This window comes from Vombatus ursinus, unplaced genomic scaffold (genome assembly GCF_900497805.2).
Source record: "Vombatus ursinus unplaced genomic scaffold, bare-nosed wombat genome assembly UNPS02014945.1, whole genome shotgun sequence".
Taxonomy (NCBI): Eukaryota; Metazoa; Chordata; class Mammalia; order Diprotodontia; family Vombatidae; genus Vombatus; species Vombatus ursinus.
The window spans coordinates 1,273,630-1,300,027 of record NW_020954723.1 but is presented as its reverse complement, the minus strand read 5'-3'; the positions used below and the strand labels follow the sequence as shown (position 1 = coordinate 1,300,027).

At 36.5% G+C, this 26,398-nt stretch overlaps 1 protein-coding gene across 7 annotated transcripts in view; it reads left to right on the top strand.

Moving 5' to 3' along the window:
* LOC114030082 (signal-induced proliferation-associated 1-like protein 1) overlaps positions 1-26,398 on the top strand; it is a 375,977-nt gene that overhangs the window by 209,185 nt on the left and 140,394 nt on the right. For all 7 annotated transcript variants that reach the window (XM_027844744.1, XM_027844745.1, XM_027844746.1 and 4 more), the window contains 3 exons: positions 3,816-5,618; positions 16,078-16,208; positions 21,801-21,989. In XM_027844744.1, coding sequence (XP_027700545.1) covers positions 4,118-5,618; positions 16,078-16,208; positions 21,801-21,989 — 1,821 coding nt within the window. In that variant the 5' untranslated portion in view covers positions 3,816-4,117. The remainder of the gene's footprint in view (positions 1-3,815; positions 5,619-16,077; positions 16,209-21,800; positions 21,990-26,398) is intronic.

Here is a 26,398-nt window from a genome sequence, read left to right as displayed (position 1 = left end):
ATATATCTTTTGTGTCCTCTATAAGAAATATTCAGTAAAGGGCTGAAAATGCAAGAGGCAGTCTTGAAGTGTTCATTGAATGATTTGATAAATGAGTGAAGATCAGTTTAATGATAAACATTTCTCCCATTTCTATTATTTTGATGTATCTTAAGAATGTTGTCAGATTTGTTCAAGCTCTACATCAGCATTATTTTTAACAGAAGAAAAATAGGTTCATTTTAGCACATTAAGTGCCACCCCATGTGTCTATAATTAAAACTGTGGAGTGAGTGAGAGTGTGTGTGTATGTATATATAATATGTATATATGTGTGTATATGATATGTATGTGTGTGTATATGTGCGTATGTGTGTATATATATATATACATACACACATATATGTAGATATCTACATATCCACAAATGAGGGAAAACTGTGCTTTATCAAATGAAACATCATACCATAATACAATTAAAAACAGTCAGCATCAGGATTATAAGGGTGTTTTAGTGAACTATGAATTCAGTATGTGTCAACATTGTGGCATGGCAACCAAGAAAGCTAATGAAATCTTTGACTATTTTAAGAAAGTATAATGTATAGGACTAATATCATCATTTGGGCACTATCTAAATGTTAGCTGCTGGTTTTTTATTATTTTAAATATTTCATTAATTATATTAATATCATAATTAATGATGATGGTGTTAACACCCAGTTCAGACTACATATTTAATAATCTATGTTCAGTCCTGAACACTATATTTTAGGAAGAAATTGGTAACCTGGAGGAAACCAACCAGCATGGGAAAAAAGGCTGGAATTTATGCCACCTGGGAACTGATCGGCTGAACTAGGGCTGTTTGTCTTAGAGATGAGTTGGTTGGGGTTTGGGGAGGAGCACGGGACCATGCTAGTTGTCTTCAGGTATTTGCAGGGCTGTAATGGGGAAGTGGGAATAGACATGTTTTGCTTGGTTTCACAGGACAGGAGTAATGGGTAAAAGTTGCAAAAAGGCAAATTTAGGATTGATGCCAGGGGGTGGGGGTGGGGGTGGGGACTTTCTAAAAGTTAGAGCTTTCTGAAAGTAGAGTGAGTTACCTCTGGTAGTGGTATGTTTCTTTTTACTGGTATAAGGTGGGAGGTGAGGGAATGTCCTTGATTGTAGGCTAGAAGACCACTTGGGGAGTATATTCCTTTTTGGGGGATGGGTTGGTCTAGAGGGTCTCTGTTGTTCTTTCCATCTCAGAGATTCTGTGATTTTGGACCTTAGGCTCTTCAATTTGTAAAATGAACAGATTGTTTGTTCCAAATGATTTTCACAATTCCTTCCACTTCTGCAAATCTGAGTTCCAAAGTCACAGCTTATATAGCAACATATACCACAAAAGATTCTTAGTATTTCTTTCAAAATAAAACAATTTTATACCATATTTAAATAGAATTTGACATTTAAAAATAGATGTATAAGACATAGCCCATTATGAATGGGCTATATTCCAAATGTTAATTTTAAAATCATTTGTTTATAATTTGTAATGCTCCTTCTCAGGAGCAATGTTACAAATGGATAGATTCTCAAGCTTGGCCATAGATGTCTGTAGCATAAATGTAAATATATAAATACATAAATGTAAATATAAATATAAGTGTCTATAATCTATAGTAATGGTAAAATGCTAACATTTGCAAAGTATTTTACATGTTATTTCTTTTATCACAGCAATCCTGAGGAGCACATAGGTAGTGCAAAAATATTATTATCCCCTTTTTATGATGAGGAAATTGAAGCACAAAGATTAAATTACTTTGCCAGTTGACATGCAGTTGGAAAGTACCAGAGCTAAGACTCAAATCCAAAGCTGCTAACTCTTAAGTCCAGTGGATGTTTCCATCTTAATAATCTTTACCTAATACAATAATGAAGTAAATCAGATTCTAGTACTAGACTGAATTTAGAGTCTTTGAAGCAGAAGCGTATATGGTAGTGATAGAGGTTCCAGGAACACATTATGAAAAAAAAAGGTCAAAAGATGTTTTAGTTTGAGATGGTCTCACAGTCAATTTGTATATTGCATGGCTACTTTTCTGGCCTTCAGTTCATTTTATATGGTTCCCTAGGACCTCAGCTATAAAATAGTGTAATGCTTGCTGGCTAGGTTAGGTTCCACTGCTACACTGAGAGTTCACTGTTCTGTTTGAAAGCTTAAAATTCGAAATGGTAGGATTTGATTGGTGGAAGTTGGCAGTATAAAATATAAGCTAAATAATATTCATTTAGCAAAAGAAATAGCCAGAAAGCATTGAGTTAGATTTAATTACATAGCTATGCAAAAGTATTATCTTTTTGACAGAGGATGGCAACAAAGAGGTTAGGTGAAAACAACTGGCATTTATCTGAATGACTGTGTTGTTGCCACAAGCCCTGTATTCTACTCTCTCTTGCCTTGCACGCTGCAGTCTGCTTGCATTTTTTAAACACCCCCTAAATGTTCTTGCTTATAAATAGCAGCTGGTTGTTTAAACCCTGGCTGTGTACTGCTAGTGAAATTAAATTGTGCTGCATTTTCAAAGCAAAAGGCTGACTAGCTAGATGCTTAATTACTGTTGAAGTGGAGTACCTGTTACTGTGGAAGAGGGCTCAGTGGCATTTTTTTACCTAAGGTTTCAGAAGCTGAGATTTTCAGATAATACTTCTCTGTGAAAGGAGTGCTGGTTCAGCAGTATCTTTCGAAACGTGGATTTGGCAAGAATATAAAGGCCACATCTTGTGTAATTTGTGGAGTCTTGGAAAACAATCTTCTGCTTTAGTTTTAGGGTGTCACAGCTGTACAGACTTTTATACTGATTTTTTTGTGCTTGTAGAACCTGACTACATTGTTTATTAGGAAATTCTCTCAATCTCTTCCTCCCTTGACTACTACCCCTTTACCTGCACTCTTTTAATACTTTATAATCATTCAATAAGGATTTGTGTGGAGAGCATTTTTGACTTTAAAATTTTGAACTGATGGGAGGTGAAGGGTGTGGTTATTGGTAGGAAATGCTTTTATTTTGTCAATGAGCAAAACATGTTAATGAGCGAAATATTTCCGGAATTCATTGTGCTGAACTAGGCATAAGAAGATGATTGCTGAAGATTTTTAAAAATATTCTTGTTTTGTGTAAACAGCAAAATAGAAATATGTAAAATAGAAACAGAAATTTATAAATTTTGAATTGTAGAGAAAGAAGCTACTATATTAAAGCTGATTATTTTTTTGAGGCAGAGTTATAATTTCATTGGCATAGGGTAATCCAAGTGTAGAAGCTTCCTCCATCAATGCATTTTTTAAATAATTTGCTCATATTCACAGTTCCAGTTCTAGGAAGGACTTGAATCAGGTCTTCTTCACTCCAACTTTGCCTTCTATTACCTAGTGCCTACTGATGTTGATTATTATATTCAGTTGCATAAATGTTTTTAGTCTATTCAAACTACTGATTATGCAATCATTTCATCTAATCATTTGAATTATATTGGTTATGTCTTATTTTTACATAGCTTAGCTGAGTTTTTTTGTCTTACAATATCAATAGTCATTGGAGGCCTACACCCTTGTTAGGGTAGTATAATTAATATCCACATAAGCAAGATCCTTAATTAATTTTAAATAAGATTTTTGTAAAATCTTGCATATATCTCTTTCCTTTACCATGCTCTGCAGAGGAATGTAGAACTTAATATGGGATTTATTCTATCTTTATTTTAATTTGTCTAGTTTGGGCAGTTAGGTATTGATTTTTAAAAGTTATCTGAAATTACTAATTCATGCTTTCCTTCTCTTCTAGGGAAAAATGATTGAATTGTGGAAGCTGCTGAATCTCTTGATGTAAACTCCACTCAAGTTTTCTGGAGAAGAGCAACCTGTTAAAATTTAGTACAGTAACTTTTATGGATTTTAATATATTTGAAACCTGAATCTTTAGTTTGCTGGTAGCAAGGCATAATTTTACCTCTTCAAAGAAAATGATCAAGGTCTCATGCAACCATTATTTTTTCTGGAAACTATTCTTCAGAAGGGAAGTATACATGTAAACAGAAGAGATGATCATGCTTCCTGTAGTCATTTAAGACTAAGCTCTTTTAAATCATGACCAGCTTGAAGCGGTCCCAGACTGAAAGACCTGTTGCCACTGAAAGAGCATCAATGGTTGGAACAGATGGGATTTCCAAGGTTCACACTGATGACTTCTACATGCGACGCTTCAGGTCGCAGAATGGCAGTTTGGGTTCTTCTGTCATGGCTCCTGTGGGCCCCCCTCGAAGTGAAGGTTCCCACCATATTACCTCCACTCCAGGGGTCCCAAAGATGGGGGTTAGGGCAAGGATTGCAGATTGGCCACCAAGGAAGGACAATGTTAAAGAATCTAGCCGTTCAAGTCAAGAAATGGAGACATCAAGCTGCCTTGACAGCATGTCCTCCAAAGGCAGTCCTGGAAGTCAAGGTAGTTCAGTTAACCTCAACTCCAGTGACTCTGCCATGTTGAAAAGCATACAGAACACTCTTAAAAGCAAAACAAGACAATCGGAGAACATGGATTCCAGATTTCTCATGCCTGAAGCTTATCCTAGCTCCCCTAGGAAAGCCCTTCGCAGAATAAGACAACGTAGTAACAGTGATATTACTATAAGTGAACTTGATGTGGACAGCTTTGATGAATGTATTTCACCCACATACAAAACTGGTCCATCACTGCACAGGGAATATGGTAGCACATCATCAATAGATAAGCAAGGGACTTCAGGAGAAAGTTTTTTTGATTTGTTGAAGGGGTACAAGGAAGACAAATCTGATCAGAGAGGCCCAACTCCAACAAAACTGAGTGAATTTTTGATAGCCAGTGGAAGCAAGGGTTCTGGCTTTTCTCTGGATGTGATAGATGGACCGATCACGCAGAGAGAGAACCTTAGACTTTTTAAGGAAAGGGAGAAACCACTTAAGAGACGCTCTAAGTCAGAGACAGGGGACTCATCCATTTTTCGTAAGTTGCGTAATGCCAAATGTGAAGGGGAACTTGGAAAATCATCAGACCTCGAAGACAACCGATCAGAGGACTCTGTCAGGCCTTGGACTTGTCCAAAGTGTTTTGGTCACTATGATGTCCAGAGTATATTGTTTGACTTGAACGAGGCAATTATAAACAGGCACAACGTTATAAAAAGGAGAAATACGACCACAGGAGCATCCGCAGCTGCTGTTGCTTCTTTAGTTTCTGGACCTTTATCTCACTCTGCAAGTTTCAGTTCGCCTATGGGCAGTACTGAGGACTTGAATTCTAAAGGAAGCCTCAGCATGGACCAAGGAGATGATAAGAGTAATGACCTTGTAATGAGCTGTCCATACTTTCGAAATGAGATTGGTGGAGAAGGAGAAAGGAAGATCAGTTTATCCAAATCAAATTCTGGTTCCTTCAGTAGTGAAAGTGCCTCATTTGAATCTACTCTTAGCTCTCATTGCACAAATGCAGGAGTGGCTGTACTTGAAGTGCCCAAGGAAAATTTGGTATTGCATTTAGATAGAATAAAGAGATACATTGTGGAACATGTGGATCTTGGCGCATACTATTATAGGAAATTTTTTTATCAGAAGGGTAAGTAGTGTTTTTAATTCATTTATTTTGCTATACTCATTCAAAATATTAAATTCTTTATATCAGTGGAGAGCTTTGGGCACTATGTAATGATAGAACTGATGACTTTTTCATTTTTCTCGGTAGCAAAGTAGCTCAGCAATCATTTCCTGTAAAAGCAGATGTGGGAATTTTTTTTTTATTCTTTCATAGTATTTAAAAAAATACATTTAGTGCTTTTTACTTTTCATGTGGAAAAATTCACAGATTGATTTTTAATGTAAATTCTCCAAATGGTAACTAAACGATTAGAAGTATTCTCTCTCTTAAGCATCTGTTGAGTAGGAAAATGCCGCCATGCCACTCTTAAGGATGTGTGCGGTTGTTTCCAAGCATTAAAAAGTTATTGAAAACATTTGAAACACCCACTTTAACTTTCTTGGCTTTTAATTACTTAGGAACAAGATCGAGCTCCCCATTGAACAAAAGTAGTCTGAAGATTGGTGAGATTATATTTGATTTGCTTGTTCTCAAATGGATTTTTGAATTAATACTGTTAGGGTTTTAGGCTCATTATCCTCTCACTCTGTATGCTAAATGAAATGAAATGATACTGATGAACTTAAAATACAAAGCAGGTTTCTTCCTTTTAAATCTATAATTGCAAGGTTTAGTCACACAATCGTGCAACCTTGTCTAGATATTTTTTTGTTAAAGAAAAACATTTCTTTTCCTTACTTTACTAAAAAGCAAAACGAATTGTAAATACTCTGTAATAATCATTTTGATTAGAATTAAGTAACAAAAGACTAAGGTCTTACCAATTTTGAGAAATTGTAGGAGGCTACTTTATACTTTTGCTTGTGTGTATACACATCTTTTTTACTTAATATGTTGACCAGAAATCTTTATTGCAGTCATATAAACATTGTCCTTTGACTATCTTCAGTCATTATTTGCAGTGTCCAGGATGCTTGTACCTATTTAAATAACTTGTTGTTTTTCTAGGCAAGCTATTTTGGAACAAGAGTCTAATTCAGATATGATCTTATTTGAATGTATTTTAACTTCAAATTTCCTAGGCTGGAATTTAAACATGAAAGACGTTGTCTTAGAAGTATCTGCAGCTCATTTTCTAAAATTACTTTATTTCGTAATTAACTTATCTCTATGCTATTGCCTTGCAAACGTGGATCGTAAATGTAATTTCCATGCATTGGTCTTCTCCCATGTTGCTCTTCTTCTTTCTGTTATGATTTTTTTTTTTATCTTTAATCATTGTTCATTTATGTTCTTGTATGTAGGTAGGCACCACAATCCTGTGTTTCTGCTAATGTTTTTCCTATCCAAATCCATAACAAAATGGTTTTCCTTTACAATTTTGTTCACCTGCTCAAACATAAGTCTCGAACAAATATTTCCAACTTTAGTACTGTAGAAGGTCCATTATTTGCAGTGGGTATTCTCTACTCTGGTAATCATAACCCCTCAGCACTTGCGATGATAGACATCATGAGTTCTTTTATTTAAGTAATTAAATCATACGATGGCCTTTTGTAATGAGCTTCTTTGAACCTAGTTATACTTGTTTTTTTTTTTTTTAGCAAGGAGGCCATCTGTCCCTGAACCATACTTGAAATCTTTCTGACTCAGTGTGAACTTCTGAGATTGTGCTTGACTGTTATAGCCTTCAAAAATCTAGGGTTATCTTTATTCTGAAATGAAGCATTGGAGTAGGGCTGTACCAGGGTGAAGGCTGATGGGTAAAAGTGTACCCAAATAGTAAGGATTAATTAGGCAAAAAACAAGAGTTACAACTCATAAATAATAGAACTCAGAAGTTCTACCTTACACCCATTGTATTAACAAAGATAACAAAGAAAGAACATAACTATTATTGGAAGGGCTTTGTAAGAATGGGCACACTAATGCGCTATTGGTAGAGCTGTGTAGTGCTCCATACTGGAGTATAGTTTGGAATTATTCTCAGAAAGGCAGCAAAGTATGTACACTTATTGACCCAGTGATGGCACCAGTAGGCTTATCCTGCAAAGTGATCAAAAAGGGAAGAAAAGTACCCATATGTATAAAAATTAGCAATACTTTTTGAGTGTAGGAAGGAACTAAATACTAGACCCGTTAGTTAGAGAATGACTGAACATATTGTGAGCATGATAAAGTATTATAGTGATAAAAGAAATTATGAGAGGGATGGATTCAGAGAAACTTGGGAAGACTTATATGAACTGGTAAAGTGAAGCATGGTAAAGTGAGCAGAACCAGGAGAACATGTATTCAATGACTTTAACACTAAAATGAATGGCAGCTTTGAAGAGTTAAGCACTTTGACCAATGTAATAGTCAACCATGACTCTAGAGGACCCATCTTCTGACAGGGGAGTGATGGCCCCAGAGGTGCAGAATGACAGGTACATTTCCAGATATAGCAAATATATTGCTTTGCTCGACTGTGCTTATTTGCTACAATTTTGGTGGGGCAGGCAGTGGAGTGATGGTGATGCCACACCAAGAAAGAAAAGTGGCACCAGTGACCTATTTAAAAGAATGCGCAGCAAAGGAGAGGAGAGCAGAGGGAGATTCAGATAAGCAAGACAGCTTTGCAATTAACACGTTCAATTTATTTAATTTCTTTTTAAAGGAAGTAAGGTGGACATGGTGCTTGCAAACCTCTTTTTCTGTTATGTGAAAATGTTATTTGTTGGTGTTTGTCAAGTTCAGAATAACAATTTCTTTAAAAAAGAACATCTTCCACCAAAGCCTTCACTCTTCTCTTCATCTGCCCCAACCCGCTTTATATTTCTGGCAGCAGAAGTAATTTTCAGGAATGCTATTCTGTTAGGAAGTGCTCTCTTTCGATTCTAGGGTGTTTTATACTGTTCCACTTTCCTCATCCTAACTTTCAACTTCACTGAGTTGCAGTTTTGCACATGTAATTACATAATAAATCTTGCTGTAACACTGAAGTAACAGTCAACATAAGGCAGCTCCGTTGAGGGCCACATCCAAGAACATTTACTTAACTAGTGGGTCTCATTGTGGAATAGTCTCATATAAGTAACTATGCCATGAATCCAAACGATCTAGTGTTTATGTTTTATCCAATTCCTCTTTTTCAGCCTGGCCATCCAATGGCCATCTCCAAAAACCTACTTCTCATTCTTGTCCCTATTATTGATGCTTGAAAACACTAAGGATCCATTTATCCTTCTTTTCTTCTATATGCTTTTTTTAGCTCCCTTACCTGGCAAGTGACAGTCATGGGAGCTAAAGAGGTGTACAGAACATAAAGGAAGCCAATTCACCTCCCTTTAACTTGATATTGATTCAGGGACAGAGCCAAATGCCTGCTACCTTCATTTGTGAGGCCATCTTTAATGTATATATTAGAATGTATATATTTGATTTGTATATTAGAATGGTTTTTCTGTTGTTTTAGTATAGTGCTCATCTCCAAGTTTCACAAAGTGCTATAGATCCTGTCACAACATCCCTTGCCAGGAAAGGCATTATTCTTATTTTATGGATTAAGATATAGGGAAAGAATGGTGCCATTGCAGAAGTAGCTTTAGGAATGTTGGAATATTTCTTGAATCTCTTTTACCTCCAGCTTTGGTTACATTAGTATGAAAATTATCATATGAGCTCTGAAAATATGCTGACTTTAATCGCAAGGTTGTGAATATAGCTGCTGTGATTAACCTAAAAACTAAAATGGCTCCTCCCAAGTGTTTTTATCATGGCATTTGCTTTACCCTGTAAAGATTACCTGTTGAATGAAATAATACTACCCTATTGTTAGTGTGTACTTTGTGACTATCTTGGCCTATTATCATGTGCAACAATAATTGCCACCTTAGGAGAATCCTATGGTTCAGGGCCAACTCTGCACAGATGTTTTTAAACCATTGTCCTGATGCATTTGATTGGCATTCAGTGTTTTGGGATATTTATCTTTGAAGGAACTTCCACTGTGGTAATTGGGATAGGTTCTCTAGGGTGAAAAAATCATTACAAGAATAAAAATAAAATCCATTATTCAATCATTTCATTTCACAGAACAAAAGAACATAAGATATTAGAAAAAGAGCCAAAAGATGCCTCAGAAGTCATTTTCCATTCCCCTAACTTTACAGATGAAATGGAGGCTCATAGTTACTAAATTACTTGGCCCAAGGTCAAATAAGTTGTAATTGTCAGAAGTGAAATTTGAACCCAGGTCTGCTAATTTCAAAGCTACTTCTCTTTCCACTACACTGCATTTTATCTTGTGTCCTAGGAAGCTTGCCTGTTGCTGCTTCCACCATAGTAATGTAGGATATAAGCTGCATTTAACAGAATGTGGGCCAGAATATTTCTACTGATTCTAAGCTTTCCTTATTAGTGTTATAGACTGTCATTGACCTAGTTAATTCTAGGAAAGTGAAGCAGATTACAAGAAACAGTTACCCTATTTGGTACTAATTGAGATGTATAGAAGCAGTTTTATGTAAGTATAATTAATCTATATTGAAGTTCTTATAGGATATTGCTGCCAAAACAACTAATGGAGTTAGTGATTTGGGTGCCTCAGTTCAGGAAATATGTAGTATAAAGGCTGATAAACATGAATAGTATTTGTCTAATTTTATTTTTCTAAAAAATGTTTTAATGGTGAAATGATTTGAAAGAAAAATAAGAATAAAGTTATTATGGTATCATCCTCTGACCTTTGAGTACCCAATATTGCCTAAAAATATTTTCTAAAAGGTTAGCAGTGTTTTAATAGCACATCTCTAAGTGTCATATGACTTAGCTTCTAGGTAAAATAAAAGATTTTGGGTTTTTTTTTTTAAGATTTTGATTTTTTAAAAATTGTTTCAGTAAAGTTGAAGCCTCAGCACCTTCATATTTGATATGAAATCACAGAAAATTAATATGAAATTTCAATTAAATTCTTAATTCCTCCCATGTTGTGGAGGTGACCCTGGGTTCTTGAAGACCATGTAGGTAGAGTGGAGGCTTTGGGGAATCCTACCAAGTTGGAGAGACTTTCAGGATAGGCTAGTAGTGGCATACTTTTTAGGAATCAACCTATGTTTGCTGCTAAAGGGCTGACAACAGAGGGTGAATTTTTGTCAAGTCATAATGAAAGTCTACTTAGGTGTAGAGTAGTAGTAGTATTGATCCAAAAGTCTACAGTCTGATTAAGTCAGACATCCTTGAAGTATTAAAATCAAAGGATCATAAATTTAGAACTAGAAGAAACTTTAAAAGTCTGTCTAATCTAAACCTTTCATTTTGCAGATGAATGAACTAAAACCCAGAATGATTAAATGACTTACACTCAGCAACCACTAACTCTAAATTGATCCTTCTTTCCAGGCCACCATGATGCCTCAATATGTTGTTGAAATTCTATTTTAAAATATTTATTCAATACCTTGAGTAGTCCAAGATTTCAAAGAATAGAGACATAGCCTCTATACTCAGTTGATCTAATTATGGGATTTGTTAATTTTAAGCACAATTATCTGTCTACCTTTCTCACAGATACATAACACTGTCACACATAACTGATATATGGTATCTGTTTCATGATAACATTTCACTATCAACCTGATCTCATTCTTTATTTTGTATACTTGGGAAATGAAGCTGCACAGCATTTTAGATCTAGGAAACCAGCCTCTCTCAGTGGTCTGGGGCAATTAGGGCTGTTTTTATACCCAGGAGAGAAGAAGAGAACTTGACGAATGTTTTATTCTAGCATAAGTGGATCCCTGGCACCCTTTGAATACACCAACTAGGAGTAACCAAGATGAAGACAAAGCTGAGTTGGTAAAACTCCTTTGATAAGTACAAAATTCTATAGGCTTTCAGAAGAGGAAGGGATTATATCTGGTTGAGAAGATCCAGAAAAAACTTAATTGAAGAGGTGACATTTCAGTTGAATCTTGAAGTATAAGATTTTGACAGGGGAAGTATATTCTAGGTAGTGGATACAGCATTGGAAAAGATAGGGAATTTAGAAAGCCTGGAGAATGTTTGAAGAACAGTGAGCATTACATTTTGATTGGGACATAAATGTTAGGGGATTAGTAGAAGATCAGTTGGTAATGATAAGATGAGGCCATATTGAAGAGAACCCTGAATGCCAGTTTGATGAGTTTGGACATTGTTTGGATAAAATCGTTGAAGATTTTTGAGTGGAATAGTAATAAATGCTTTAAGAGAATTATTCAGAAGCCATATAAAGGATGGATTGAAGGAGGCAGAGATTAGAAAGGGAAAGATATTGTAGACAAGACAGATACTGACAGATTTAGACAGTCAATTAAAATTCAGTATGGATTTCAAGTAGAAGGAGGTACTTGTAGAAGAAACTGGAAATTGCTGGGATGCTCATCAAATGGGGAATGGCTGAAAAGTGGGGTTTGGGAGAGGCAGATGTGAGGACAGTTTGTTCCAAACATGGGAAATGGTCATTGAAGAGATGCAGAGATTGGGAGATAGAGTGTGGTGTTTTAGGAGCAGAGAGAAGTCCAATTTGACTGGATCACAGAGTACAGGGGAGGGAGTAATGTCCAATGAGGCTAGAATGGCTGATGAGTCAGCAAAGGAGACTGAGAAGTGGCTAGACAAATCATAGAAGAAATAGGAGAAAGTGATGTTATGAAATCCTAGAGAAGAGATAGTATTCAGGACAGTTTGGTCGGTAGTGTCAAATGCAGTAGAAAATTTAAGTAGATTAAAAAGAGAGAAAAGATCATCAGATTTGGCCTTTAAGAGATCATTGGTAATTTGGGGAGAGCAGTTCCAGTTGAGTGATAAGATTGGAAGCCAGATTACAAATAGTTGAAGAAGGAGAGGAGAGAAGAGGAGAAGGAAAAAGAGGAGAAGTGGGAGAAGCAGTTAGATCCTAGGACAACTACTGCTAGGGATTTGATGGAGAAAGGGAAGGAAGGGTTTATTGAAGGGTTTTTTTCCACCCCTAAGTATGTTGGAAACTTTCATAACATTTGAAGGAAGGGAGTAACCAGTAGAATCAAGAGTGGTTGAACATTAAAGATAGAAGGGATAATTAAGGATGCAATCTCCAGCTCAGTGTATAGAGATTAGCCTTGGCAAAGAGAAAGACCACCTCATTATGCAACTGGGGAAAAAGAGGAGAGAATAGAAGATGATGCAAGGGGTTTTCAGATGAAGGATAGAAGAGGGAGCTTATACTGAATTTTCTTACTTTTCTCAGTAAAGTAAGAGGCTTGGTATTCAGCTGAGATGGGGGAGGTGGAAGTGTGAGAGATTTGAAGAGAGAAGAAAGTTTGGTGGTGCTAGGTAGTCAGGGACTGTCTTTTGCTTTTTTGTATCCCCAGCACTTAGCACAATACCTTGCACATAGTAGGTATTTAATAAATGTTTATTGAATGAAATATCTGTTTAGCACAATGCCTAGCACATAGTAAGCACTTAATAAATGTTTATTGAATTGAAATGTTTATTAATAAGTAATCAATTAGCAAAGGGTAAAAGGATTGCTTTGCTGTAGCTAGGGCTTATTTGTAGATAGATATATTTTAAATTCATGTTATTCAGTCAGCATTGCTTGTGTGAATTCCTCTAGCTCCATTCACCAGGATAGGAAAGGATGTCGAGGAGGTGAATGGTAGAAAGTACTCAGGTCAGTAGTCCAAAAAGAAATGAATGGTATTGGAAATCAGAGGGATTGAGTGCAAGAAACATTGGAGGCGGAAGCTATATAGGATTGGACAGAATTTGGATGTGAGGTGTGAAGCGAGGGAGAAGAGTCAAAAGCTTGTAAGCCTTGATGATTAGGACTTTTTCCACTAACAGAAATAGTAAAGTCAAGAGGAAGAAATAGTTTTTGAGGAGAATAAATGATGCGTATGATCTTGGACTTGAGCTTGAGATGCATATTCAGGTAGCAATGTACAGTAAGTAGTTGAAACTGTAATACTGGGCTCAAGGGGTCAGTGCTGGAGATAATATATTTTTAAATATTGGGTATGCCACTGAAATGCCTATAGAGGAGATATTTAGCATTTCAGTACCTTCATGTTGTTGTTGGTCCTTCGTTCTCAGAGGACCAATGACATCACAGGAATGATGTCTTAATTTGCATGTGAATTGGATTTGAGGGAGGCAGAGCTGTACAAAGTCATCAACCTCAAATTCTCCTCCCAAGTCATACCAGTCCAGTGGCAAGACAAAGGTCAAGATTACTGGCGATGGATCAAAATGGGGATAGGTGGAGAGTTTTATCCTTTGTCACAAATAGCCACTGCAGGGATAATGGCCCTGGAAAGAATTAAGGGATGGAGGAATTAGAGATCACAGTTAAGATGAACAGGGTTCTTCTTCTTTTTACTCTCCCCTGCTGACTCCACTTATCTAATTAGTTAATCTAGCTTAATGATTTGCCCTTTATATCTGTCCCTCTGTTTTTGTGTCTCACACTTACCTTGGTGTCAACCTAGTTCAGATTCTCATCACTCATCTCTCACATGGGTTATTAAAATCATCTAACTGTTTTCCCTACCTCTCTTCTGTCCCTTCTTTAATCCATCTCTCTCATACCAAAATAATTATCCTAAAGCATAGATCTGACTGCCACCTAGCTGGTCAGATGTCTTTAGTTGGCTCTTTACTGTGTATAGGATGAAGTGCAGACTTCTCAGCCTGTCATATTCAGAATATTTAAAGTCCTCTAAACTTTAGTTTTATGCTATCATTTCAGCTTTAATTCTAGTCCTTCATATCTTACTGGTTGTGAACTCTAAAGCTATCTTTATATCTAGTCCTACACTCTCCTGCCTCTTTGCTTTCCCTCAGACCATCTTCTTTCCAGGAATTCATGCTCTTCCCATTTCTTTTTTATATAAGATTTTACTATTATCTTTTGTTTCTTTCATCATAATTATCTCAAATATCCTTTCCCTTGCCTCTGCCCAAGAGCCATCCTTATATAATATGGAGTATTTTTTTATAGAGGGAAAAATAATCAGCACAGCTGATATAGAAAAGTCTGAAAACATGTAAGTTGTTCACAGGCTACAGTGTAACCTGTGGACCTCACACCTTCAAGAATGGGTATGTTGAGGGTGTTTTCTCATATCTCTTTGAGTCCTACTTGATCTTTATAATTTTGTTGCATTCACTTTTGAGTTTTGGTATGTAGTTCTTTCTGTTTGCATTGCCGTAGTTACTGTGTATATTGTTTTCTTACCTCTGCTTACTTGATTTTGTCATTTCATACAGATCTTTCCATACTTCTCCTTTTTCATCATATCAGTGATTTCTTACAGCGCAGTAGTATTCTGTTACATTTGTATACCAGTTTGTTTAGCCATTCCCCAATGGGAATTCTTTGTTTCCAATTCTTTGCTATCAAAAAAAAAAGTGCTGCTATATATATTTTGGTGTATATATGGAAACTTTTTTCTTATCAGTGACTTCCTTGGAGTATAACTCCCAGTAATGGAGTCTCTGGTTGAAAGAGACATTCTAGTATGGACATTTTATGGACAAATGTCAGAAATTATCTACATAATTCCAGATTGTTTTCCAAACTGGTTATACCATTTTAAAGCTTTACCAGCAATGTATTAATATACTTGTCGTTCCACAATCCCTCCAACATTGAGTATTGTCATTTTTTATCTGTTTATTCAGTTTTCAGGATATGAGATGGATCCTCAGAGTTATTTTGATTCTCATTTCTCCTATTAGTGATTGGTGCATTCTTTCATGTAGTTGGGAATACTTTACATTTCTTTTTTTTTTAGAAAGTTAGTTTATGTCCTTTGACCACTTAACTATTGGGGCATGGCTATTAGTCATATATATTATTAATTGTTTACATTTCTTGAATACCAAATCCTTATTAGAGAAATTTGATACAAAGATTTTTTTTTCCCATTTGACTACTTCCCTTCTTATCCCCTGTGCAGAATTCTTTACTTATTTCTTTTTTTCTTTTTTTTTTTTCACTTATTTCTACCTATTACCATCCTTTTCTTTCTTAAAGGCCCAGATCAGGTGTCACCTCCTTAAAGAATCCTTTCCTAATCCCACCTCTGACACCCTAATGAAATTGACTTCTTGGTTTTTTTTTTGTTTTTTGTTTTTTAGCATTTTATCTTGATCTCTCCTTTGCCTCACTCACATTCTGTCTTGCATTTATTTCTCTGTAACTGTAACAGAATTGTCCCTTTTTTCCAGTTTTGTATTTCCAGTATCTGGCACAGTACCCTGCACTTAATAGATGTTTGTGAATTCAATTGAGCCAGAGTAACTGAATATGTTCTTGGAATTACATTAGATATTTTTATATATTATATTTTTTTAAATGTATGTATAGCCTTTTGGCGTAGAATTTTTTTTTCCAGTGTTGATCTTTGAGTGAAGCATGCTGTTTCTACAACATGATGTTAAAATGGCTCTTTTTTTCATTTTGCTTTAGAACACTGGAACTATTTTGGAGCAGATGAGAACCTGGGCCCTGTGGCTGTGAGCATTCGAAGAGAAAAGCCAGAAGAACTGAAAGAAAATGGACCACCATACAACTATCGAATAATCTTCAGAACTAGTGAGGTAAGCTATGAATGAGAGACTCGAGGCTTAATAGGAACTCGTAATAAGTAGAAGTGTTGTTGCATTGTAATTGAAGTTTTATCTAACGTCACATAGATAGTTATGTGTGGTAATTCAATAGCTACTTCTGAATATTTGTGTCAGAACGTGTTAACATCATTCTTATGCCATACAGATAGTATGTAATATATCCACCTAACTTAATAATCAGTGATACATAGAAATAGCAGCTGTTGCTCTGCTCCTTCTCTCTTCACCATATCTTCTTTCTAGCCATGTACACACCTAAGATGTTAGGTGACAGAAAGAGAACCTATTCATCATCAAAGACTCTGGTATAACAGCAACAACAGCAGCTTAACATTTTTGTAGCACTTGTGAGATACCTACAGTCCATTTTCATCTTTACAACCCTGGCAGATGGTTGGGACAAGGAAGAGTATTTCCATATTGTTGATAGAGCTAAAACTCAGAGAGAATGTCAAAGAAAAGACTAGAATCCAACTTTTATGATTCCAAGAATAAGATTCCTCTGCTAACAATTTCCACCCTCTGCAGGATACCTTCCCTAATCACCCCAGCTAAACAATCTACTTTCTCTATATTCATGTGGCACAAAGTTCATATCACTTATATGACACTTATTATGTAACATTCTGTTCACACAGTCTCTAACCTTTTTTTGATTTATCATTGCCAGAAATTTCTAACATGGGATTTTAGAATGTCTTTCTTTTACCTGGAGGATCAGATAGCTATCATTAAAAAAAAGAAAACACAAACAAACAACTTAGTACGTACTCAGTACATATTGAACATATAGCTACCCAATTAATGGGTGACAAAAGAAGGAACAAAGAAAGAATGAAAGAAATAAAGGAAGAAAAAGAAAAGCTGTTGATTTTAGCTTTATATTTTGGGGTGGGACTGGTGTCAGAAAGACCTGAGTTCAAATTCAGACTCAGACATTTACTTAGCTGGAAAAGTCACTTAACTTCTCAGTTTCCTCATCTGTAAAATGGGAATAGTAATAGCACCTACTACTCTAGGTTGTTGAGAAGATCAAATGAGATAATAATTGTAAAGTGCTTAGCATAGTGTCTATAAGCACTATATAAATGTTTCTTTTTCTTCTTCTTCTTCTTATTAACTGGACACAGTGCTTTAAGGCCTTGTGAAGTGTTTTATGTAGATTTAAACCTCTTGACAGCCCTGTGAAGTTACTCCAGGTATCATTACTCCCATTTTACAGATGAGGAAACTGGTAGGCTCAGAGAGTCATTCAGCTAGTAAGTGTCAGAGTCAGGTTTCTAAACCAGGTCTAATTGACTCTCTGTTATATTCCCCTCAATGGCTATTCTAAATCTCTTGAAAAAAGATTTCTACCTTCCCCTTACTCTAAACTGAGGATGTCGCCTCATAGCGTACTGAGAAAATAAAGGCTATTCACAATGAGTTCCATTTTCTCCCTTGCACAGTGCACAGTAGGCATTGAACAAATGCCTATTGATTTGATTACAGATTGCACTTCCTTCTTTCCCCACCCCATAAAAGGACAATCTTTTCTTGTCTCTGCTTATTTTTGAGGCTTTTATATCTTTTCTGTAATTCTTACTGTTCCCTCTACTTCTCCATTCATAATTTGTTTGGAATGCCTTTGCAAATACGTTGGCCCTTGATCTCCCACTACTCTTTAACTCTTACTGAAGCTCCATTGAGTTGAAGCTCTGCTTCCACCGAATTCCTGGAGATTATTTTTAGAGCCACTTTCCTTAGCCTTTGATATTAGAACTAACAGTTCAAATGAAGTTCATTGAACATAATTGTTTTTTGTTGGAGCTTTATTTTTATAATTAAATACTTCAAATTCAGCTTGTTGGCGGATGCAGACCAAATGTAGAACCACCACTCATGGAAACTTTGAACTGTAATTTTTGATTTCCCAAGGATTGGCAATAGTTGAAAAACTCCATTTGGTGACATTTGCATTACTATGATCTTCAACAAATTGGCAAAGAATTAGGCAGGATGTTTTTTAAGATCTCTCTTTACCGTATAAACCTGCTATAATAATGATGTTGGTAAAAGGTTCTCTGTGTTATTGTGACAAAGATGGACTATACAACAGTGCTTCAAATACAAAATCCTTTGAGAAGTCAATTTATTCAGTATTGATTCATCTAATATTTATCAATAATACTACCACTACTACTACTACTACTACTACTGATTACTAATATTTTTATAGTGCTTACTGTGTGCCAGACACTGTGCTAAACATTTTACAATTATTATCCCATTTGATCCACACAACAACCCTGGGAGGTAGGTACTATTATTAACCTCATTTTACAGATGAAGAAACTGAGGCAAACAGAGGTTAAGTGACTTTCCCAAGGTCACACAGCTAGTAAGTGTCTGTGGCTAGATTTGAACTTGGGTCCTCTGCCTCCAGCACATAGAGTGCCGCCTAAAGAAGATAGCACCAGCCCCTGAGGAGTAGAGAGACGTTCTGGAAGATGTAGCGCTTGAGATGAGTCTTAATGCAAGCCAGGAATCTGAAGTCGAGTTATAGAGAATGGGCCTTGGCATGGAGGATTGCCAGGGTGGTCACAGAGGCAAGAGAGGGAAGATTGTGTGTAGAGAACAACAGCAGGAAAGCCAGGTTGCCTTGATTATAGAATATATGGAGGAGAGTAGAATGTAACAATGTAAGATTATTATGAAGATGGGAAGAAACTAGATTGTGAAGAGCTTTAAATTCAAAAACGTTTCATAGTTAATCCTGAAATTATGGTGAGCCATGGAGTTTATTGAGCAGAAGGGTGGCGTGGTCAGATTTGGCAGCTGAGTGTGGAGGATCTATTGGAGTGGGTAAAGACGAGGGCGAATGATAGATGTGGAAGCTATTGCAGTAGTTTAGACAAGGATGACAGAGAAAGAGATATATAGGAGAGATGCTATGGAGAAATAATGTATAAGATATGGCAACTGATGAGATAATGTGTAGGGTCTGTGAGAGAGAGGAATGACGTTGTGAACCTCAGGAACTGGAAAGGTGGTGGTCCCCTTGATAGTAATGGGGATGTTCAGAAGAGGGGAATGTTTTGGGGGAAAGATGATGGGCTTTTTTGGACACGTTGAGATGCTTACAGGGCATCCCATTTGTAATGTCCTGAGGCATTTGGTTTGAGGGACTGGGGTTCAACAGAAATACTAGGATTGGATAAATAGATTTGGAAATAATCTGCATAGAGTTAATAACTGTTTAATCTGCCTTTTCATTTGTTTGAAATTCTCTTAGAATAAAAACTAGTAAGATTGTAGTTGGATTACTACCATAACTGTATATTTGTAGGTCATTTAATGAAGAGGAAAGGTGAGCCTACATAAAACTATCAGAGGCAATTAACAATACATCTTACTTTTTGTTATATCACTTTATTTTCAAATTATTTCTCCACATGTAATCTTATTTACTTTATGAGGTAGTCAGTAGGGAGATTATTTTCCTAGTTTTACAGATGAGGGTCTATAGTAGAGTATCAAAGATGTTACCAGTCTTAGTCAAAACATGAGTAAATGACAGAGCTTCTTACTCTTAGGCTAGTGGTCTTTCTAGTAAGCCATCTCCTATATATTATCAGGGAGTCACGGCACGTTAGAAACAGATTTTTACAGATGAGGAATCTGAGGCAATCAGTGGTAAAGTGACATGCCCAAGGTCACCAGTTGGTGAATGTCGGAGGCGTGATTTGAACTCAGGTCACCTGATTTCAAATTCATATAAGCCATTTTCACATTGTAGCACAGAGACTTTTTTGACTGATTTTGTTCTCTGAAAGACATGGCCCTAGTCATTAATAACACTAATGACTTGGAAATTACAAAGAGCAAAAGTAATTATGTAAAAGGAGGGTCATTCTTTTCTTTTTCTTTCCCCATAGACTTCATCTTTTGTGAAATTAACTCTTTGTCTTCCTGTTGCCTATGATACATTTAATAAACTACTAGAATAGTATTTTAGAATAGTAAAATAGGGAATGTTTGTGGCCTCAGTTCCCATGGTCTATTATGGAGTAAAAGGAAAGACCATAATAACTGGGTTATTCTGCTATTCCTATGTGAAAAAGAAAAGATCTATTTTTGTCAGAATTAGATATTAAATTATAAGAACAAAGTTTTTCACATCATCAGCACTGTGTGAAAAATTATATGCAAATGAAAGTGGAAATATGCTAATCAGATGTGCTCACTGCAAATAGCACAAGTCTCTTCCTCACGTATGAAGATTAGTATAAGCCAGCATATTGATTTTATCTTTTCCAAATCTTTTTCTCCCCTCCATGGGCAATATTTAACTTAGATTAACAACAAGTGGTACGTGGCATTTCCTGGGAATTAAGACTCCATTAGGGTTTATGCCTGAGGAGCATTAGCTCTTCTTGAGCTTGTCGTTAATACATAGGAATTTCCCTTTGCCTCTTTTGTTAACTTAAATGCACATTCCATCTGAAGAGAAAGAAGGCCTTTGAAGAAAAGGGGAAAGGACAGAAGAGGTTTATATTTGAGGGTTGTGCTACTAACTTGTTCTAATTAGATTAAAATTAATATCCTCTTAGTGAGCCAGCTTTAAATAAAGCTAACATGGCTTTATGTTTTACTTTTTGGTTGATCACAATTCAGTGAAAACTTGTTAAGTGCCAACTGTGTGCAAAACACCATACCAAGGGTTTGGGGGAAATGCAAAGTTTAGTTAAGCTACAATTCTTGCCCTCTTGGAAGTTATAGTTTACAGAGAAAAAGCAAACATTATTGCATTACACGGTATTTTATCATTAGTTTATTTGAGTTATAAAAGAAAATACTTTATGAATTTGATAGGTAAGGTTGTTATCAGTGGATGGAAGCTTAGAAGAAAGGGAGAAAGGGGAAAGATCAAGCAGAGATTAATAAAGAAAGTGAGATATGGTTTGTGTATGCATTGAGGTGACTTTAAATATAATTTTTATTCAGCAAGCAAAGACCGTGAAGTAGAGTGTTCCAGATATAGTGAATTGTGTAAGCAAAGATTAGCAAAGGAGGCATAAAAGCTCAGGCATTGTGCTTCTGGGTTGCTGCAAGTAGTCTACTTTGGCTATAGTACAATGTTTGCTCTGGGGGAAGGGGTAATGTAAGTTTGGAAATGTAGGATGGCACCCGATTGTGGAGTGCCTTAAATGCCACAGGGGTTTGCACAGGGGTTTGAAACTCACTAAGCAATAGTAAGCCATTTAATTTTTTTTTTAAATTTAGTAACTTATTAAATTATATTTTATTCTCACATACCCTTCCAGATACCCCATTTTGCATTGTTTTAACTAAGTCACTCTTAAAATATTTTCCCCATCTTCTCGTTCATAAATATTAACATATATTTCTCATGCTGTCTCTTTAATCCTTCTTCCCTTCTCTGTTTAATCTGTCAAAAATAATCCATCCCATCCATGCAATTGTATGGCTTGGTTAAGATTGCCAAATTATGTAATAAAGATCTTTGAGGTATGCCGGTATATTGGAAAGGGATTACCAGAATGTATTTCTTTCTTCCAGCTCCTGACATTAAGAGGTGCTGTTCTAGAAGACGCCATCCCTTCAACTGCAAAGCATTGTACGGCTCGAGGACTGCCCTTGAAGGAAGTATTGGAGCATGTGATTCCTGAGCTCAACGTTCAGTGTCTCAGGTTGGCCTTTAACACCCCCAAGGTCACGGAACAGCTCATGAAACTAGATGAGCAAGGGGTAAGCGAAGTTCTGGAAGATGATGTTCCTTTAACATTAGTAGAAATAATTTGTTGTTATTAATATATTTAAGGTATCTCATTCCTTCTAGGAAGGAGGGAAGGGACTGGTAAATGTAACAGAGTGAACAGAGTTGTTATCCTGCGCCCCAGAGCATGGTAAACATAAAGGACCCTAGGGACATCCAGTGAAGATGGAACCTAGGTCAGCTGAAAGCTTGAATTCAATGGAAACTGTAATATCTATATCTATATCTATATAGGCAGATATAGATATAGATATGTATATGTAATGCATGAAGCCAGAAAAGAAACAATTGGGTTTGGGTGCTACTAGGCCAGTTGCTAGGAATTTTATCAACTGTCCACATATCAAGGCTGGCCTGGGAGCTTATTGGAACTTGAAGTAAAGACAGAAGACTGTTGAGTTAGTCCCAGTCTGAACCCTGGGCTGGTGAGAATCATCACGACTGGAATTAGAGGTCATCCAGATTCCTGTATTGTCAGTTCTACCTTTTTGTTATTTTCTTTTTTTTTTACTCCTAGATACTAGATTACTGTTATAAACAAGTTGGCTTGCTTTTGTTTTTGTTTCTCCTTAGGTAAACCAAAGGGAAGTAGTACTGGTGGGAATAATGCTAGATCAGAAGTCAAAAGGGCCTCAGTTTAACTTTCTTTTTTTATTTTAAACTTAAATAGTATAACTTACTATTGCACTGACCACCTTGGGAGGAAGTACCCACATTTGATATGATTAGAGATCAATGAAATAATGAATTATCATTTATCCACATTATCTCTGATTGCCATCACCCATAACAAACTGGCTGACTTTATCCTGGGCTATCAACAAGGTTCTCCAAAGCTGAAGAAATTACATCAATTTTGTGGCATAGAGGAGTTCATATTCTTGTTAGGAATGCCCACAGAGTAAAAGGGAAAGAAATAAACAATTGTGCATCTGTGATTCAATCAATCAATCAATCAACAAGCATTTATTAAGCACCTACTAGCCTAAGAGAATATTGTTCAAAGTAACTTTCAATGCTGTCTGCAACAGAATATTTTGGTTTGAAATAATTCTCTAAGTTTTACTAGGCATCAGATTGCCTTAGAGCAGCAAGGATTCTCATAAAATACGTATCCCTAGCAGAAGGATGATGGCATTCACAGCCAAATCCCATATCACACTACGTGACGTTTTCCTCACTCTCTAACAGGTCTGAGCCACAAGGTAAATCAACAAGAAGCGGAAAAAAAAAACACTGTCCAGGGCACAGCAGAACATGAGAGAGGATTCCAAATAAAAAAGCAACAAATTTCCATTTTTAGAAAGCCTATATAATAAATACTATGCATTGTGTTGAGAGCTGTCCATCTTTGCTTCCTTGTAAGTTTTGTTTTATTCTCTGCTGTGTCCTTTTTGCTTTGTTCTTTTTTCACCCTTCCTCCCCACCCCCAAGGTTCAATAAATGCAGGCGCGCGCGCACACACGCACACACACACACACACACACACATGCACGCACACACACGGGTCTGGCATTCCTTGTCAGCAGCGGAACTTCCTGTGGCTGGGCCTGAGGCTGCCGGGCAAGTCAGCTAACCCCAGAGCTCACCCAAGGCTTATTGTTTAGCGGTCCTAGCTTGGAGGTACTTAACTCTTCACTGGGATCAAACCTTGTCCTAGGATTTTTCTTTGGATTTTCTCCTAATTGTCCCAGGAGGACCCAACTCTTGTTTATTTTTAACAGCTCTGTGTTCACCCTGAGGCACTGTTTTATCTCATTTGTGGGGAAAATCTGGAGAGCTTGGAATTTTCTGACCCACTCCACCATCTTCCCAGAATCCTCTCCTTGACTTTCTACTATGTTTCTTTGGCCTTAAAATAAGTAAGCCTCTCTCCAGCTGTTTCCTCATCGTCTTCTGTAAAGTGAAGTGGGGAGAGGGAGTGCTCTCTGAGGTCCCTTCCAATTTTGACTCCTAGAATCCTTTGGTTTTGAATTTCTGGCTCATGAGGTACAAGACAAGTGGTAGCAAAAGAGAAACAAAAGCCCTACCTCCATTCCAGATTTACCTTGTGGCTCAGACCTGTTAGAGAGTGAGGAAAACGTCACGTAGTGTGATATGGGATTTGGCTGTGAATGCCATCATCCTTCTGCTAGGGATATGTATTTTATGAGAATCCTTGCTGCTCTAAGGCAATCTGATGCCTAGTAAAACTTAGAGAATTATTTCAAACCAAAATATTCTGTTGCAGACAGCATTGAAAGTTACTTTGAACAATATTCTCTTAGGCTAGTAGGTGCTTAATAAATGCTTGTTGATTGATTGATTGATTGAATCATAGATGCACAATTGTTTATTTCTTTCCCTTTTACTCTGTGGGCATTCCTAACAAGAATATGAACTCCTCTATGCCACAAAATTGATGTAATTTCTTCAGCTTTGGAGAACCTTGTTGATAGCCCAGGATAAAGTCAGCCAGTTTGTTATGGGTGATGGCAATCAGAGATAATGTGGATAAATGATAATTCATTATTTCATTGATCTCTAATCATATCAAATGTGGGTACTTCCTCCCAAGGTGGTCAGTGCAACCCATCCATACATTCTCATGTCATCCTTTAAATCAGGCCCACGAAGCTTGCTTGGGAACTTCCTCTTGATCTCTTGCTCTTATGTTGTTCCCAGGACAGCACACATGTCCTCTGTTTATTATCTCTTGCTTTTAATACACGATTAGCCATCTCCCTTTCTGCTGCTACATCTTCTGGCTATTGTATTTTATACTACTTTGTGCATGTGATTCATCATTCCTACTATGTTGCAGGCTATGCTTTGGTTGACCTATAATTTTGATTTCTTAGTGACTGTTCACCACCCAAATGTCATTACTAGAAGAATATGGGATTTCCTTTTCAGGAGAAGCTTGAGGTCATTTTAAGTCCTGCACTATTTTTCCTAAACATAATCTACCCCATTTTTTTCTCCTGCTCAGTTGAGAGCCCAGTTCGTTGCCTGTTTTCCTCATCCGTCCAAGATATATGTACTGATGGATCAGCTTAATGGGCTTTCTGTACCTTAACATATCATGGTACGGACAGTGTGCAGTCTTTTTCCTCTTGTTTTTTCTGATGTAGATTGTTAGACAAAACTCTTTTGAGAGATTTTGGATCTCATTTAGTAGGCCCTGCAGTGATTCATGGCTTAATAAAGGCAGCACAATGCAATCCACTTAAGGGGAACTTTTTCAGAACCTTATTGCCATCAATAAGGCACTGCTGTTCCATTTGGACTCTCTGCTAGCTAGTTCTTAATCATAGTGGCAAACACAAGTGACTTGTATACATTTATCTGTTTTATGCCTTGCTTGATATTAATAGCCTAAGCCTCATCAAACAAAGCTATCTCTTTTGTTGATCAGATTACTTACCAAGTAATCTTGTATAAACACCATATGCATAGAAGACACTGTAGGGAGAGATATTAAAGCAACATTTTGCTCTATTGGATCTGATTTTTTTTTTTAATAGTCAACAAACAATAAACACAAGAAGATTTTTTCTCTCTGCAGCTTTCAGTCAATTTTGTGATGGAAGATTTGAAAATATAATTTGTAGAAGCCTGACTGTTCTTTCCCACATTTTCATCAGTGATGCTCTTGACGTATTCTTCACCTAATAATGTAAGGGAACAACCAGTTCTAACTTACCTCTGACATTTACTACCTTTGGGACCTTGGGCCAGTCATTTAACATCTCTGGACATCAGTTTCCTCATCTGTAAGAGAAGATGATTAAACTAGTTCGCATCTGATACCCTTTCCAGCTCTACAACTACAATATGAAATGCTGGTAGTAGATGTATGGATCTCTATTAGCATCTTTGATTTTTTTTTTTCCCTAATGATTTAGTGTTTTTACTATCTCTTTCAGATAGCTTAAGAATCTAAATCCCTCCATACCCTAAAAACTCTGTTGCCTTTATCATGGGTTTTCACTGGGTATACTTAAACTTATCTAGCTACTTTTCTTTGTTTACTTTAGTACCATTTTCACTTTCTCATGCGACACATTAGAGATTAAAATATTAGAATATGGATGTGATAGTGCCGTTGTTATAAATGAGAAGTTTTGATGGCTCTTAACTTTTTTTTGTGTGTGTGTGTGTATTTGTCATTCCCCCTTCCAATTTTCAGTCTCAAATGTTTCTGGGATAATATGGATCCACTGATCTTTCAACAAGCTCTTTTGGTAAAATTCATTTTTTACTTAACCATTCTTACTGTTTCATGAGGTGGTACTGCTCCTAATCTTCCAACATCCTTCTCCATAAAATACTACAAATGAGATTATATTCCCAAACCTGACCAAGATAATGAGTGCTTCTTGGTTGAAGTTGTTTTTAG